Genomic DNA, 18,392 nt, shown 5'->3' on the forward strand with positions numbered 1-18,392 from the left:
ATTTCAGAAATCCTTGTATAGTAATTCCTGAGAAAAATGTGACGAAAATTTTCAACTTGGCTATCATATGTAAAATCATACAAGTGTTCGGTAAACATGAAGTTGTTGAGTGATGAATCTGAAAACGCATCACACAGTATTGCAGACTTATATAAACCCTGAAACCAAATTTCAGAAATCCTTGTAGTGTAGTTCCTGAGAAAAATGTGACAAAAATTTTCAACTTGGTTATCATGTGTAAAATAATACAAGTGTTCGGTAAACAGGAAGTTGTCAAGTGATGAATCTGAAGACGCATCACACAGTATAGCTGACTTATATCAAGCCTGAAACTTAATTTCAGAAATCCTGGTAGAGTAGTTCCTGAGAAAAATGTGACGAAAAATATTCATGGGACGGAAGGACTGATGGACTGACGGAAGGACAGACAGAGGTAAAACAGTATACCCCCCTTTTTTCAAAGCGGGGTATAAATATTGACAGACTTGTTGCTAACATAAGATTGTGCTAACATAAATAAATTTGACGGACAATATATATTTGAGATTTTTAACTAACAGTGAAGATCTTATCCTAGTTGAAAGTCATATTAAGAACTCCTGCAAAATAACGCTGCCTGACATTTAACAAGATTTCAACCCAGGACAGATAACTCTAATCTGTAGCACATCCAAATGTTGCTAACATAAGATGACAAGTTTGACAGAAATTATGTTAGCAACAGAATTGATAAAACTATTGATTAAATAAAGTAAATTGAAAGATCTAAAATGTGTATGTTTAATGTACATTATGAAATACAGTTTTAACAAGCTTATATAAGCACCTACAATGATGTGGCAAGATTTTATGAACATGTTGCTATCATAACATTTATTGACAGACGAAGATCTAATAAGCAAGGTATTTGAAATTGAAAAAAATATATATCACAGATGTTTTTAACAAAAGAAAAGCAAAAGATTTGGTCACAGGGATGTTTGAATAATCAGACTACACTAATAAAAACCATGATACCAGTGTCAACTTAAAGCATTGTAAAACATAAACCTTGTGTCAAAAAATGGGAAGTAATTTCCGCCAAACATTTCACATTTTTCAACTTGTTTCGATCATTTCTACTTTTAATGGAAATAATCATATCCAATAATTGGTTTTCTTGCTTTATTTAACATTACTATTCAATAAAACGTTCACATATTATCCTTCAGATAACAGTTAGTATAATTTTTCTTAATTTGTTCCTTTTGACGGAAATTTTCTTTTCTTTATGGAATCTGCCTTTGGTGCAATCATTTAATTAAATAAATAAATGGGGAATGTGTCCATGGGACACAGATGATGCCCCTGCTTGCATATAATGTAACGTTATAAAGGGGCATAAGTGTGGAACAGTAATATTGACACCCCTAAAATTCATACTTGATCTGTATTTTGTGGTAATAAGCATGGTGTATAAGTTTCATAACATTTGGTTGAGGCTAACTTGTTAGAGAACGGAAACGAAAAATTCAGCAATTTTTCCATTTCTAAACATGGTAAAGGGGCACAACTCAAAACGGTTAAAGAAACACCACCAAAAGTTAAACTTGATCTGTATTTTGTGGTAATAAGCATGGTGTATAAGTTTCATAACATTTGGTTGAGGCTAACTTGTTAGAGAATAGAAACGAAAAATTTAGCAATTTTTCCATTTCTAAACATGGTAAAGGGGCACAACTCTATAACGGTTTAAGCAACACCACCAAAATTCAAACTTGATCTGTATTTTGTGGTAATAAGCATGGTGTATAAGTTTCATATCATTTGGTTGAGGCTAACTTGTTAAAGAACGGAAACGAAAAATTCAACAATTTTTCCATTTGTAAAGGGACATAACTTTAGAACGGTTAAAATGACGCCACCAAATTCCAAACTTTATTTATGTTTTGTGGTAATAATCATTGTGTATAAATTTCATAACATTTGGTTGAGGCAAACTAAAGTAAGAGGACGGAATCCAACTTTGGGACGTACGGACAGACAAGGGTAAAACTTAATGCCCCCTCCATTACATCCGGGTCATAAATTCTGTGGAGTAGTTAATTGTGTACACTTTGCCTTTACGTTGTTTTTTTTAAGAAACTTGTTTACGTAAATTATCTTTATGATTAAATGATTAAACATGTTAAATACCCAATGTGAAATCTGTTGGCCAGAGTTCTGCAACTGTCAATAAGGGATTACACGTGGATCTTCGTCAAACTCTTATTGCAACTTCAGCATGTTATTGTACACTAACAGTCTGTCTTCATGGCCTTAATGCCACTTTATATTACATACATTTTTACCCCATCTGCCACCAGTCAATAAGCCTGATCAGAATCTGCAAATAAAGATTTATATAAAATGTTAAACATGTAAATTATCATTGATATGGTCATAATTATAACTGTATACAAAACTTTGAAATACTAAGGCTTTTCTACCTCAGTAAAAGATTACCTTAGCTGTATTTGGCAAAACTTTTAGGAATTTTTGGTCCTCAATGGTCTTAATCTTCGTACTTTATTTGGCCTTTTTAACTTTTTTTTTATTCGAGTGTCATTGATGAGTCCTTTGTAGACGAAACGCGCGTCTGGCACAAATACAAAATTTCAATCCTGGTATCTTTGATGAGTTTATTTATAAACAGATGTAAACCTGTAAAAAAAATCCTGGGTCTAATATTATTAAATGTAATTTCAAGAATAGAATGCCAATAAAATTCGCTGACAATACAGTGAAGGTCATACAGTTCCCTCGTAATTCGCTGACAATACAATGAAGGTCATACAGTTCCCTCGTAATTCGCTGACAATACAGTGAAGGTCATACAGTTCCCTCGTAATTCGCTGACAATACAATGAAGGTCATACAGTTCCCTCGTAATTCACTGACAATACAATGAAGGTCATACAGTTCCCTCGTAATTCGCTGACAATACAATGAAGGTCATACAGTTCCCTCGTAATTACAATACAGTGAAGGTCATACAGTTCCCTCGTAATTCACTGACAATACTGTGAAGGTCAAACAGTTCCCTCGTAATTCACTGACAATACAATGAAGGTCATACAGTTCCCTCGTAATTCACTGACAATACAGTGAAGGTCATACAGTTCCCTCGTAATTCAGATTTTATAAAAACATTGTGTACTTATCTAATCTAAATTTCTTGATTGCAGGAGCGTAATTAGTGGTGTGTACTTGTACACAAGACAGGCATGTGATATCTAATTCAGGTGCGTAATTAGTGGTAATCTTTTACAAAAATCTTCTCCTCTGAATCCAAACTTATCCACAATCATCTTTGGGGTATCTAGTTTATTAAATGTGTCCGATGACCCGGCCATCCAACCAAGATGGCCGCCATGGCTAAAAATAGAACAAAGGGGTGAAATGCAGTTTTTGGCTTATAACTCAAAAAAAGTATTTAGAGCAAATCTGACATGGGGTTAAATTGTTTATTAAGTCAAGATCTAGCTGCCCTGAAATTTTCAGATAAATCGGACAACCAGTTGTTGGGTTCCTGCCCCTGAATTGGTAATTTTAAGGAAATTTTACTGTTTTTGGTTATTATCTTAAAATGTATTATAGATAGAAATAAACTGTAAACAGCAATAATGTTCAGCAAACTAAGATTTACAAATAAGTCAAGATGACCGAAATGGTCAATTGACCGCCTAAGGAGTTATGGTCCTTTATAGTCAATGTTTATAAAATTTGTAAATTATTATTACTTACATTTAGGAGATAACTGTATTGTATTTTAAGCTCCGACGGCATCAATTGGGGATTTGATGGTCGCAAATTAAGTTTACTGGCGACGCGTTTTTGTTATCTCCATTCTAATGAAACTGACAGAAAACAACGTTAAGGTAACACGATACCGAATGGCATATCTCCCGATTTCCAAACTTTTTGGCACACGTGTTCTTTGAATCGAGTTACATCGGAATATGTAATAAAAAATGGGGGTCACCATTTTTGTTTTCTTGGTATTTTCATAGGAAAACATCAATTTTGGCGACAAGTTTACCTAGGTATATATGGGAAATGCCTTTTTTTCGGCTTACCTTTTTAAATTTTCAAATGGATGGCTATGTTCTTATATACGGAGAAAAACAAAAAACTAACATAATATCCAGAATTGCATACTGAATCCATACACGTATAGAAACTCATATGTCACCATCCTTGTTTTTGAGATAAATGGCTTCAAAGTTGATTGATACCCTTAGAATTGGACCGAAAACGTGTGACGTTATTGAATGCAGAATGTAACGTTACGGTATTACTACTCAGAGATATTGAAAACAAAATATGTGTCGGGATCTGAATGGTGTTTATTTTATTTTCATTTCCGCTGTCGGGTTTCGTAAATTTCCTTGTAATACAATATGCAATTCTGCAGATATAATTTATTTCGTTCTGAACCTGGAAATTTCACTCACATAAATTAACATTAATCTCGTCTGATTTTCACAACGAGCATATATACTTGAAACTTGCTTGAACTGGTTGGTTCCACGTGAATCAAGCATAAATCGGGATACACGTTAAATTCACGTAAATTTTTTAAATAAGATTATTCAAAAATTGAATTAAAATCATAAAAAATATCTTCATCTTTTTGTAAAGTTCATGTGAAAATAACATAAAAAATTTCATTTGAATAACTGAGTATTTAACTCCATTATTTAAGACAATGGTGGTGTCACTGCTTTATCCATGCAGAGTACTTTAAAAATTTGATTCAGTTAACAGTTTTATAATTGATCGGTTTTTGATGGTTGTTTAACGTTCAGTGGCAAATAGTTCATGCATGTTCGGGACGATACAATACAATTTTGAAAACAGTCAGACAAACCTTGCAAACTGTATCCAAAATTTCACAGTGTCATTTGTGGAAAATTATTTACGAACAAATCTTGAGATCATATATGCATTCTTTATAAGTAAAACATACTGCAAATGCGAAATATAAAAGTTTCAGCTTGAAATTCCACATGTAGGAGATGTAACCCGGAGTCTGCGTGCCTTTTATATTTTATCAAAACGCCTAATCCAGCAACCTGTCATGAACAAAAAATAAAGAAAATCCAGACGATATGCGCACTTTTAATATGAGAAGTAACACCAGGTACATAATTTAAACCTGAAGCAAAAAGACTGTAGTCCTAAATAATAAGCCGTATAAACCCTATATACGCCAAGTGCGGGATTGACGGTAGAACGGATACGGGTGAAACAATATGATGATACGTGCTCTATTAAGATTTTGGTGACAAAACATATTTGTGAATATGCAGTTCATATAATGAATGGTAATTTGGAGATTTAAAATGAAGTAGCAATGTAAGCAAGCCAACATTTCCTTCATTTTGTCTTTGGTGGAAAGTTGAGATTAATTTTACCGCACCTCCTTTATATTTCATTATGGTTTGAATTTTCTCCAGAAGAACAAAAGTTTTAGGACTTAAACAAAAATGTACTAAGAGCCTGAAATGTTACTGTGATAGTTATACTTTCCAATTTAGGGGACCAACGTTTACTAAAACTACAAATTAGAAATAACATGATACTCGCCCAATTACCATTAGTCACAATTTGCTTGATGTCTTTGGTTTTGATGTCGTGAAATGTCCAGATGTTGCTATCTCATAAATTACAAATCCCATGTCTCTATTTATCATTCTGTGTACAAATGACATGTTCCATATACAATGTATTTTTTTTTTTATTTGTACTTGTACTTTTAAAAATAAAGTTTCATGTTACCCCACTTCCATAATTAGCAAGCGGAAACGTAGATATTTCTTTTTGCGTAAATGTTCGTAAACTTTGTCGATTTCTTTGAAAAAATTAGAGGCAATGATTTCAATTTTAACAACTGAAGTTTCAAGTGACGGGTGTAAATTGTAGGATTGATTGTTGGTTGCTAAACGTCCAGTGGCAAATATGTCATGCATGTTCAGGACGAGAACATGTTAACATTAATAAAATACTAGATAGGTTTGGTAATAGAGGCGATCAGGGAAGATGGTTGAGAAAATTTGGACTGACACTGCAAAATGAGGGTAAATCATGTGCGCAATATGTCCCTCATGACCTAAAAAGGCAATTATGTTAATTATCTATAGTCATTTTGTCTCCGAACTTGTACATGTACATCATTTCCAACTCAAATCACACAAAAATATTTATTGATGCAAGTAGATACTTGAGACTGGCTTTAATCAGACTCTAACGGGACCTGATTTTTATTTTTATTTTTATTTTTGCCGAATCAAGTTCCCATGTATTTCTCAGCCTACGGTTACTTTCTCAGGACTCATTGTGATGTTGCTGTCTGTCTATGATATTACGACGCTAGCACTTTATTTTTAAAATGTTTCCGAAACTATATCGGATTTACTCTGTACAGACCAATGAGACGGTTTACACTTGGAACACAGGAAATGTTATTTGGCAAAATTACCAATTAAACCACTTTTCTACATTCCATACTAACAAACTATCTTCTGTATGAGTTTCAAAGTCTGCTTGTATTGTGCTTTTTTGCTTTATTCTATCCGTATTGAGGGGGGAAGGACCTTATCGGGACTCCGGGATCAGGTGTTTTAAGCTCGGGATTTCGGGATTGACCCTTTCGGATGGCGGGATTTCATTTTCATAAATTCGTGACCTCGGGATTTCATGTTTTTAAGTCCGGGATTTCGGGATCAGGACCCCTCCTACCCTCTACCCCCTTTTCCGTATTCTCAACCAGATAAATTTCCTTTTTCCATTTTGCCCGAGCGATGTTTTTGACGACCATTTTTACACGAATTAATAGCTGTACAATTAAATTAGACAAAATTTTATTTTCAAAAACAAAACATGGGGATACGGCGTGCATCATGAAAAAGTTTTTATTGCAAAAATAAACTACGAGTAAAATAAAATGATAACATCCAGTCTATTTTCCATAAGAACATAATTATATAGATAAATCGTGCAGATGCTAAAATATTAAAGAAACAGGATATGAATTAAAAGTAAATTAATACATTGTTTAAGGTTAACATTGAGCAGAAGAATTACTGGAAAATGATAAAACAATATTTGTCGAAAAGTTAACCGTTACGTATTGCATCAAAACTCTCGGCACTCTGCATCTAGAAAAAGTTCCCGTTAAAAATGTCACATAGTTATGATTATCCAAAATATTTTTTCTTTATCATTTTAAATAATCACTGTGTGATTGCAGAACCTGATGTATTGGCTTGTATGTATGAACGTTATTCGATAACGCCAGGAACGATAACTCGTGGCGTAACGTCATTCGGTATCGTGTTACCTTAAAACATGTATTTAAAATCTGTCATATGCCGTCTGCGCTTGCGCGTACGTCCCATAGCATCAATTGTCAATTGATGCCATGTAAGAAAGTGACGTTATCCAATCAAAATGAACGTTACAAACGTTGTTGCATTAGAATTTCCACTGAAACTAACTGGGCCAAGTTCATTATAGATAGAGATAATTGTAAGTAGCAAGGATGTTCAGTAAAGTAAGATGTACAAACACATCACCATCACCTAAATACAATTTTTTGTCATGAATCCATCTGCTTCCTTTGTTTAATCATGTGAATTTTCCTCGGAGTTCAGTATTTTTGTGTTTTTACTTTTTAATAGTCACATAGACCAATGTGAGCGACACAGACTCTTTAGAGCCTCTAGTTTTCAGATGTAACTGGAACCACACATACTTTTTATTTGGCCTAATTATGACGTCTGGCAAGGCTATTTAAATTGGTTTTTATCTTCAGAAAATTTGAATTAGTTGTGATAACAATGTTAATCAGTTGTTTAACAAAAACACTGTAATATAACAAATAGACAGGTAAATGTATGTGAACCATAGATTCGGCACGAAACGGAAAAATGCTAGGTAGAACCTCGGTAGAACCTCGCATTTTCCCGTTTCTAAGCCTCATACAAATAAATTTCATATTTCAAGACACTATACGTATATTGTCCTGCCTATTTTTTTCAAATTTCATCCTAGCTCCCTAAAATCAGGTTGCATAAGCAATGTACAATACCACCCCCTGTACTGACACATCAATACTGAAAGTACAAGATCCACCCAGAGTTATTTGTTCTATTTCAAAACTTGTACAAAATCAGATCAAATTCTGGGAATCCCGGATGACGTAGTTGAATCTGATTGGATAAGATACAAAAGTGATGAGGGGATTTTCCCCTTTCAATTTTAGAAACGCCAAGAATTTTTTGTTACTAGTCCGTCGGGCATTTTGGGTTACAAGTCTTGGTTGCCCGATCATCAAATAATTGTTAAACTGTGCATTCGTTTATTATTCTAGTATGCGCAGTTTTACCTAAGTTTGTTGAACTGGGCATTCATTTTTTAACAGGAAATTGTACAAGTGAGCAGATCATACATGCATATAAAAAAATGAAGCCTAGATCACCAAACAATTGTTAAACTATGCGTTCGTTTATTATTATGGAATGCGCAGTTTTACCAAAGTTTGTTGAACTGGGCATGCCATCCATCTGGAAATCTGCACATACTTCCCAACAAGGGTTAGAATCCCGACTCAAAATCGAAACAGGTAATTTTATTATTTCCTTCGTCATTTGTTGGTACAGTTACATGAAGCCGACTTTACGTTGCTGAAATCATTCACGTGCGGCATCTTTGCCGAGTACATGTTTAAATATACTTAATCGGTAATGCGTATATAGCGCCTTCGTTTGTTTAAAGTTTCAATGATCATTTTTATTTTAAAAAAAGAATGTATATTAAATGAAAATGAATAAGACGAAAAACCAAACCTTGTTTTCTGGACTAATATTTCACACGCGTCGATTCCGAATCTAATCTTCCAACTATCTGTAATACTCGGTTGAACAAATTTTGAAACGTGTATGGATATGATGTTGTTTCTTTCGTGAGCGGTGAAGACGTTTTTAGTAAATATGGTGAACATGTACCACAATTTCAATTACCATATTTAAAACGAATCATGTTTAAATGAATTGTCCTTTAAAATATTATCATTTGTATATACATGAATAAAAAACTAATAAGAAAACTTTCGAGAACTATTTTCTTTCGCGCATTTTGCGTAAATTGTTAGTTATTCGGTTACCCGCTGGAAGAGTTTCGGTAGTTATCACAAATTCAATTGATCCCATGTCTGGAAAAAATTACGATTAATTGACACCTTATCAAAATTAACACATATGATAATTGCATTTAACTACATTCATAAGTGTCAAACACTTATCATTTGATCATGTGATTCCATGCAGTGCCAGAATTGCAACCCGCAAATTCTGAAGCTAATTATAAAGTGCAAACTATGTAGATTTTGTTAACTTTAGGGTGTACTTAGGTGAAATTTAAAATTGATAAGTATAATCTGGAAGAGCAATAAATAGTATTAATATAAGCAAAAAAAAATAAATATTGATAGCTCTTTTTCGAGACATTGGATTTTCAACATATGGCGGGAAATGACTGACTCTGATTTTTACCTTATATTTGCAATGGTTATATTTGGATATCAATACAAAAAAGAACATCAAGAATCTGCCTTAATTTGGTAAATGACCTTTTATGAACTATCATGTCTTCTAAGAAAAAAATTAATGGGTGGTATGTGTCAAAATAATTTTACATTGTATTGCAGGGGAAACACGAAGAAGTCCTAACATATTACACAAATTCTAAAATCTCACCTAAAAATCTAAACATTTTTGCTTTCTTTATGTTTATTGACCCATTTAGCACAGAAACTTAACAATTGCTGTACGCAAAGATTTGTATTATACAAAATTTATCCTTGCCGTGCTTTACTGTATATATATTTTTTGCCCTCTTAAAGCCAGGCAAATGTTATTAATATGGCCCGAGAACACAGTTATTTAGTAGTGCATTTCTTTTAGACAAAAAATTCAAATAAAAAAAATCGCACCTGCTCTTTCTCAAAAAGATTTTTACAGTGTAGTATACTACCAGTGAGACAAATAATATCAAAATTATAAAAACTTCTTCCAGCTCTAACTCAAAATATTGACAAACTGTGTTATGGGGTGGTAAAATTCAGTTTGACAGCTTCAGACGTGATAAAATTTGACCTTTTTGCATTGCTGCATTGAAGACCCATTGGTGGCCTTCGGCTGTTGTAAACTCTATGGTTGGGTTGTTGTCTCGTTGTTATTCCCAATTTCAATTCTCAATTTTATTGCCTACTCACTTCAAATTTTATTATACATGCAACATACAAGAAAGTAAACAAACGCAACAATGGACAAAGACTACAATTGACATATAAAAAGCTATGTTCATGTATATATACTTAGAATTACTAGGCTAACCCATGTTTCGGTACGTTCCTCGTGAGCGTAAATACAGAAAATCGCTTCAGACACCACAAGTGTATTAACATGATTAAGTTTTATCTTTCATTTTTCTATATATGCCCCAATTGACACCATGCTTAAGCAATACAAAAAGGGATACATACTACAGCAGTGAACAAAAACATACTATATATGGCAGACAGTCACATCTACAATCACGTAATAGCAGACATGTGACACATATGAAGAAAGTTTCGGAAGGTGGTGTTAGATATATGTGTTTTTAAAACAATGTCTTTTTAGTATGGATATTGGTGTAACAAAACGAAACACTAAAAGTAAAAAAAAACAGTTGTAAAACTATGCACTTAAATTAAAACCATGCATAATCATGCAAGAAGTTGTAAAACTGTGCACTTGGATTTAAGCCTTGAATAATCGTGACCATGAATAATCATGCAAGAAGTTGTAAAACTATGCACTTAAATTAAAGCCATGCACAATCATGCAAGAAGTTGTAAAACTGTGCACTTGAATTTAGCCTTGAATAATTGTGACCATGAATAATCATGCAAGAAGTTGTAAAACTGTGCACTTAAATTAAAGCCATGCATAATCATGCAAGAAGTTGAAAAACTGTGAACTTGAATTAAAGCCATGCATAATCATGCAAGAAGTTGTAAAACTGTGCACTTGAATTTAAGCCTTGAATAATCGTGACCATGAATAATCATGCAAGAAGTTTTAAAACTATGCACTTAAATTAAAGCCATGCACAATCATGCAAGAAGTTGTAAAACTGTGCACTTGAATTTAGCCTTGAATAATCGTGACCATGAATAATCATGCAAGAAGTTTTAAAACTATGCACTTTAATTAAAGACATGCATAATCATGCAAGAAGTTGTAAAACTGTGCACTTGAATTTAAACCATGAATAATTATGCAAGCAGTTTTAAAACTGTGCACTTGAATTAAAACCATGCATAATCATTCAAGAAGTTGTAAAACTGTGCACTTGGATTTAAGCCTTGAATAATCGTGACCATGAATAATCATGCAAGAAGTTGTAAAACTATGCACTTAAATTAAAGCCATGCACAATCATGCAAGAAGTTGTAAAACTGTGCACTTGAATTTAGCCTTGAATAATTGTGACCATGAATAATCATGCAAGAAGTTGTAAAACTGTGCACTTAAATTAAAGCCATGCATAATCATGCAAGAAGTTGAAAAACTGTGAACTTGAATTAAAGCCATGCATAATCATGCAAGAAGTTGTAAAACTGTGCACTTGAATTTAAGCCTTGAATAATCGTGACCATGAATAATCATGCAAGAAGTTTTAAAACTATGCACTTAAATTAAAGCCATGCACAATCATGCAAGAAGTTGTAAAACTGTGCACTTGAATTTAGCCTTGAATAATCGTGACCATGAATAATCATGCAAGAAGTTTTAAAACTATGCACTTAAATTAAAGCCATGCATAATCATGCAAGAAGTTGTAAAACTGTGCACTTGAATTTAAACCATGAATAATTATGCAAGCAGTTTTAAAACTGTGCACTTGAATTAAAGCCATGCATAATCATGCAAGAAGTTGTAAAACTGTGCACTTGAATTAAAGCCATGCATAATCATATACATTGTAAGAAGTTGTAAAACTGTGCACTTGAATTAAAGCCATGCATAATCATGCAAGAAGTTGTAAAACTGTGCACTTGAATAAAAGCCATGCATAATCATGTAAGAAGTTGTAAAACTGTGCACTTGAAATAAAGCCATGCATAATCATGCAAGAAGTTGTAAAACTGTGCACTTGACTTTCAATAATTTTGCCGTGTTTGCTAAAATAAATCTTGTAATACTATGAATGCAGCATTTTTCTAATAGTGCTCAGAACTTATAAAACTGGCTGAATTGTGAATGCCCGATTATTCTGATCTTTGTCTTTTAGGGCATGCCCAGTTCTACAATTATCTGTACCCATACACCTTATCGCTATTAGCCTTATCGGCTGGCTGACCCGGCCGCTTGAACTTTTGACTCATACAACAATCACTTTTCCATTGTGGCGTCAGATATTTTGTTTTATGACGTCAAGATTTTACGGGAACCTGTGTGATATCCAGTAATGTCGGACAAATAGCGATAAGGTGTATTCATACCTGAGGGTTACTGGAACCATATATCTTTTTATTTGGCCTTACATGTATTTGGACTAATTTCTGACCCTTTTTACATTGTAAGCATTGTAGAATACTTGTCATAAAAAAAATTGACGAACATCAGCGCCGCCTGGTGTCTAAAACATTTCAACAGTTCAAATGCAACGCACCAAGTTTTACTGTCTTTTAACTTTCAAATTTGGTTTCATAAATACTTAAACTTTGTAGAAAAGAAACATACTCAGTTAAATATTCAATTGAAAATTTCTTCTCAGTCATCATTTAGAAAGTTTCGTCCAAATGCAAAGAAGACAAGATATGGAAACCCGGAAATGTCTCATCGACCTCTTCCTGTGTTCAATATGTAAATAATATTTTTAAAATGAGATAAAATGAGTAGGGCCTATGTCATTTCTTCACGTGAGTCAGATATAACAGAAATATTTAAAACTTACCCTTTAAATTCATTGAAATGACATCTTCTTGGTTAAAAATAATTGTCTGTAGTTTGACGATAGCAGTCTGAATTCAGAGAACAGGAAGCTTTGTCAAAACGAGACACTGAATGACGGGATTGGGACAAGTCGGACCAGGAAAACCCGGACCAGTTTTAAAGAAACTCGGATTAGATTGAAATATCTGACCAGTTTGAAACACTGATTGGGCCCATTTAAGGTCTATACAATTTCAAAGACACCTCGGAACAATGTGAAACACTGATTGGACCCATTTAACATGTTTAAGAAAGCTTCTCAGTGGTTGATTCTAAGGAAAAAAAGGGGGCGTAGAGGACGTAAGACATGTTAGACGCGGCCTCCCGTTTGATCGCCAAATAAATAACAAATATTTTTCCACGGTATATTTCAATTTTCAGTATAAAACCGTCCAAACATTTTTTTTATTCAATTGTCTTAAAAACTGGTCCGAGTTGTCTTAAAATGATTTTGAAAAAAAAATCGTCTTATTCATGAATGTCTATAAAAGTTAGATGGACCCATTGATTCACATAAATTTGCCAATGAATATTGACCCACTGCTACCATTTCCCCAACAGAAGAATCTTTTCCTTTGTTACCTCAGTGAGGATATGGAATTTGGGGAGGGGTGTCGTATCTAACACGACTGATCGGGGACTGCGGGCAGCCCCGATGTTCCGACATCCAATTAGTCCTACACCCCATTGGTCCGACACCCCACTAGTCTGACGCCCCATTGGTCAGACACACCAATAGTCCGACAATACAATTAATCCCGACCATTAGTAGTAAGCTGATACACAGAAACTGACTAATTTGTGAACCTAGTGTTAGACCAGTTTTAAGAGATAAATGAGGGACACTTTGATAGTACTATTATGTAAATGTTTATCTTTATGAGGAACAACATAAGATAACTTGCATACTGAAACTGTGAACATCAATTAACCCGCCATCCGAACGGAATTGTTTAACCCTCACCAGGCAGATGCAAACAATAATCTGCATCTTCAACTCATTTATTGTTTAATGAATTGATTCAATATTGTTGATTAAATATATACATTCATTGGTTAGATTAACCAAAACCGAAATCTGTGAGTTCTTTCTGTCTGTATTTATTTGATTGTTTATTTTTGTCCTATTATATAGATCTATTGTATTTGAAATAAAAGTGAACACAAATTCAGGAATTTTGCTACTTAGATCAAAGAGTATCTAAACCAAAGGCAACAAAAAAATCGACCAGTAAGTATTCAAGAAAAGAGAACAATACAAAATGTTCAATATAATATAATGTCATAATCTAATTTTAAAATGTCGGACTAATGGGGTGTCGGACCAATGAGGTGTCGGCCGGGACAATCGGGGTGTCGGACTAACGTGTAGTCGGAATATCGGGGCGACCCCAATACTGCTTACAACATCAAAAAGCAGTTAACACTGTCTATACTCCTTGTCGACGATTCAACCTCGATTTATCATCAAAGATGGGTGTAATTGCCAATTATACTAACAAGGATTGTGTATAGATTTCATTAGTGTTGGCATACTTTAGAACAGGGTTTCCGCTGGCGGTCGCAATTTTCGCAATTTGCGAAAAAATAATAATTGTGGCGATAAAAATTCGTCATTTGCGAAAGAATTTGGCGAAAGAAATATATAGAACGATTTATTTTCCTCCATCTTGTTTATTTACTTTTTTCGAGTTTCTCTGACTTTACCCGATCAGACAATACTCGGAATTCCTCTTGACCTCATTAAGGTTTGGACAGAAAATCAATAATCAGCTGATTGCATTTTATAACTATCGACAACAAAGGACTATTAATAAAAGTGTTGATTGAATTGTTTGACAAAATGATATGGTTAAATGGCTTCCGCTAAATGTCACATACGGAATTGATTTACCACGTTGCGACGCACGTGTTTGAAGCAAACTTTTGACGTCTCCTCTCCTTTTAAAGATAGTTTAGAAAAAAAAGCTGTTGTTGTGACGAAAAATATTCAAAAGCAAAAACAATCTCCGATTTAAAACTTAAATTATTCTTTGACTTTAATATCGATAATTGATTAGAGAGACTAGTTTAAAGTCGTTTAAGTGACACACTTGTTTCAAGCATAGTTTTACGTCTCAACTTTTTTATTTACGATGATCAAGAAAAGAAAACTGTCGTTATGAAGAAATCCATCCAAATGGTTGGGAACAAGCCGTCGAATGATAGTAGCTCTTCAATGTAATGACTACACATGACACGAGGGATCAATTTCATGTGATAAAAGCTTTTGTTTTGTTGTAAAAACCACTTCTTAGTACAAAAGGGAATATCAGTATTTTTCTTTTAAGAAACTTTCCCTACGATTTATACTGGTATTATATAATCAAAACATGTCCACTAATTTTGTTATATTCCAGGACTTATATCTTCTTTATTATTAAAAGTATAGTGGCCAAATCATTTAGAAAAGTTTTTTTAAAATACAATGAATATTTTTCCCTTTTAATTTAAAAAAAAATCTGTTATTTTAAAGTAAATGTTTAGTGTTTATTCATTAAAATGTTAACTCTAAAATAAGTTTGAGAGCATAATCATAGACACAATGGGGCAAAATCATCTTATTTAAGGGAGCGGGGGGGGGGGGGGGGGTAGAAAAAAAGGTAAATTTTAAACGAAAAATATATGTTACTTGGCGAAAAAAATGATAAAGTGGCGAAAAATATGTTGTTTACCGTGACCATGATGAACCGTTAAGCCATTACTGAAAACATTTAAGAATGAATTAAAGAAGTCAGTAAACAAATATGATCAAAAATAATCCTTGTGAAATGTAAATTTGTTTTTCAAACCACAGATGATTCATGATTAAGTATAATTTTTACTTTGTAAAGAAATATAATTTGCCCTTATCTAATGTAACTCCAATCTCCACTACAAAAAATAATGAACTGTTGTTTGCCCATCTTAATTCTATACTATAATGAGGTCGAACCCTGAACAGTTGGGGCAAATTAGGACACAATATTTAAGCTTGATACTGTCAGAATTTGGATGTTTCTAACACAGAATAAATGTGGTCAAAATTCTTTAAAATCTATTGTGCAAAACTGTGCATTTAAAGATTTGTTTTTGAAACTTTTCAAGTTTTTGGAATAAAACATAATAAACCCCTTTATAAACCCCCCTCCCCCACCTTGGAGCAATTACCCCCAAACTCAATCCCTGCCTTTCCTTTGTAGTATGCAGCCTTGTAGTACAATTTAGGAGAGATCCTTACAATGAAATACAAGTTATTGTCTGGAAACTACAAAAGTGCTTGTTTTTACCCATTTTTGGGTTGTCGTTTGTTGATGTGTTACATTTTTGTTTTTCGTTCATTTTTTGTAAATAAACATGATATGTTAGGCCGTTAGTTTTTTCGTTTGAAATGTTTAACATTTGTCATTTGATGGCCTTTTATAGCTGACTATGCAGTATGGGCTGTGCTCATTGTTGAAGGCCGTACGGTGACCTATAGTGGTTAATTTCTGTGTCATTTGGTGTCTTGTGAAAAGTTTTCTCATTGGCAATCATATCACATATTCTTTTTTTGAATATATAGGTCATGTTACTATTGTCAACAATGATAGAAACCCCTACCACATAGTCAGATGTAAAAGACATAAGGCCGAACAAGTTCATGGACAAAATGTCTTGTAAGCTTTGGGTAACTTCCCACATGTTTTAAGAATGGAATTAAAGAACATGACTATATCTCTGAAAATACATTATAAGTTGTACAACAAAATCTCTCAGTATACAATTTTTATGTCCCCGCTGTAGCGGAGGGAGCATTAAGTTTTACCCTTGTCCGTATGTACGTACTTCCGTACATACATCTGAACATCCCAAAATTGGTTACCGTTCTCAAACTTGAGTTTTCCTCAACCAAATGTTATGAAACTCATACACAATGCTTATTTCCACAAAACACATATCTAGTTTGAATTTTGTTGGCGTCACTGTTACCTTTCCAGAGTAATGCCCATTTATAAAAGAAACAATTGCAAAATCTTTAGTTTCTGTCTCAACTTAAATTTGTCTGAACCGAATGTTATGACACTTATACATAATGCTTATGACCACAAAATACAGATCAAGTTTGAATTTTGGTGGCGCCACTTTTACCATTCACGAGTTATGCCCCTTTATAAATGGAAAACTATGTAACATTTTTAGTTTCCGTTATATAAAATTTAGTTCGTCGTACGTTCATGAATATTCATGATATATGACCATTTGTCCGCACTTAAAACCCGTGCGGTCACCTTTCTGACCATCGACTCTCACTATAGCCTGACGAAGACACGTGTATTATGTCCGGAGAAGAAATTTCTGCCGTGGAGCCAATAAACGAAAGTCAACTCTTAAAGAGGACGAAAGTCAGCTTACTACAGCTAATGCAGTTTCCTTACTTAAAAGTTTGTTAAATAAGGCTCTACAGAGACAGAAAAGTGAGATTTTGTCTGAGTTTAAAAAGACACAAGTAAGCTCTGTCAATGCAAAAACACGCACGTTAGTCAGTGGTCAACCTTCTACAATTGCTTCCCAGCCTCCGTCATTTGAATTTAGACAGAAAGGGATTAAAATACAGTTCAATTTTAACACCGACCGTATTTCTTCATTAAGAAGAATTGAACATTTGCGAGTCACTTGACCAAACGCTTGACCTATAGTCTATTGTTAAAACTAGACTTGACACTTTGAACCAGCGAAACAAAATTTTGAAAATCGCTGATCGCCATGGGTGTGATACCGTCCACGAATATCTAGACGATCCGCTTGCTGACAGTGTTGAAGCTGCTTCAAAGTTATGCACTGCCGTAAACGTACAGCTAGCAAGCCTTACAGCAGAGGTGGTGGCAGGGGAGGTTTCAATACTAGAGAATTTTTTCGTGGCTTCAGCAAAGAATCTGGACCCAGAAATGACAACTACAGTCAGCAAAACAACTCCAAGCAGCAGTACAACGACGGACTGTGCTTTTAATGCAAACGACACACTGACCATTTCTGTCCCTTCAAAGCACGTACCTTCAGTAGTACCAAGTCAGCACAAGCCACTATTACAAGTGCTCCACCCATGTCTTCATGAAAAAGTTGAGTATGATATAGAATTTGATAGTAATGAATATACTGATGGAATAAAGACTGTAAAAAACGATTAAAACATCATGTCCAGTTTTAGGAAGATAGTTTAAACCCTTCTGAATTAGTTTTAAGCACTATAAAATTTGGTTACGTTATATCTTTCATTCAAGAACCTTCATCAGTTTATTTGAATAATAACATATCAGCATTTAATAA

The 18,392-nt window shown here is 33.9% G+C and overlaps 1 protein-coding gene across 1 annotated transcript in view; it reads right to left on the reverse strand.

The window, feature by feature from the left end:
- The window catches only part of LOC139495375 (uncharacterized), a 49,760-nt gene extending 31,590 nt beyond the window's left edge, over nt 1-18,170 (reverse strand). Inside the window, exon 1 of the mRNA XM_071283682.1 lies at nt 18,120-18,170. Within this exon, the coding sequence (XP_071139783.1) occupies nt 18,120-18,170 (51 nt within the window). The remainder of the gene's footprint in view (nt 1-18,119) is intronic.
- Nucleotides 18,171-18,392: the final 222 nt, after the last annotated feature.

Source organism: Mytilus edulis, chromosome 11 (assembly GCF_963676685.1).
Source record: "Mytilus edulis chromosome 11, xbMytEdul2.2, whole genome shotgun sequence".
Lineage (NCBI taxonomy): Eukaryota > Metazoa > Mollusca > Bivalvia > Mytilida > Mytilidae > Mytilus > Mytilus edulis.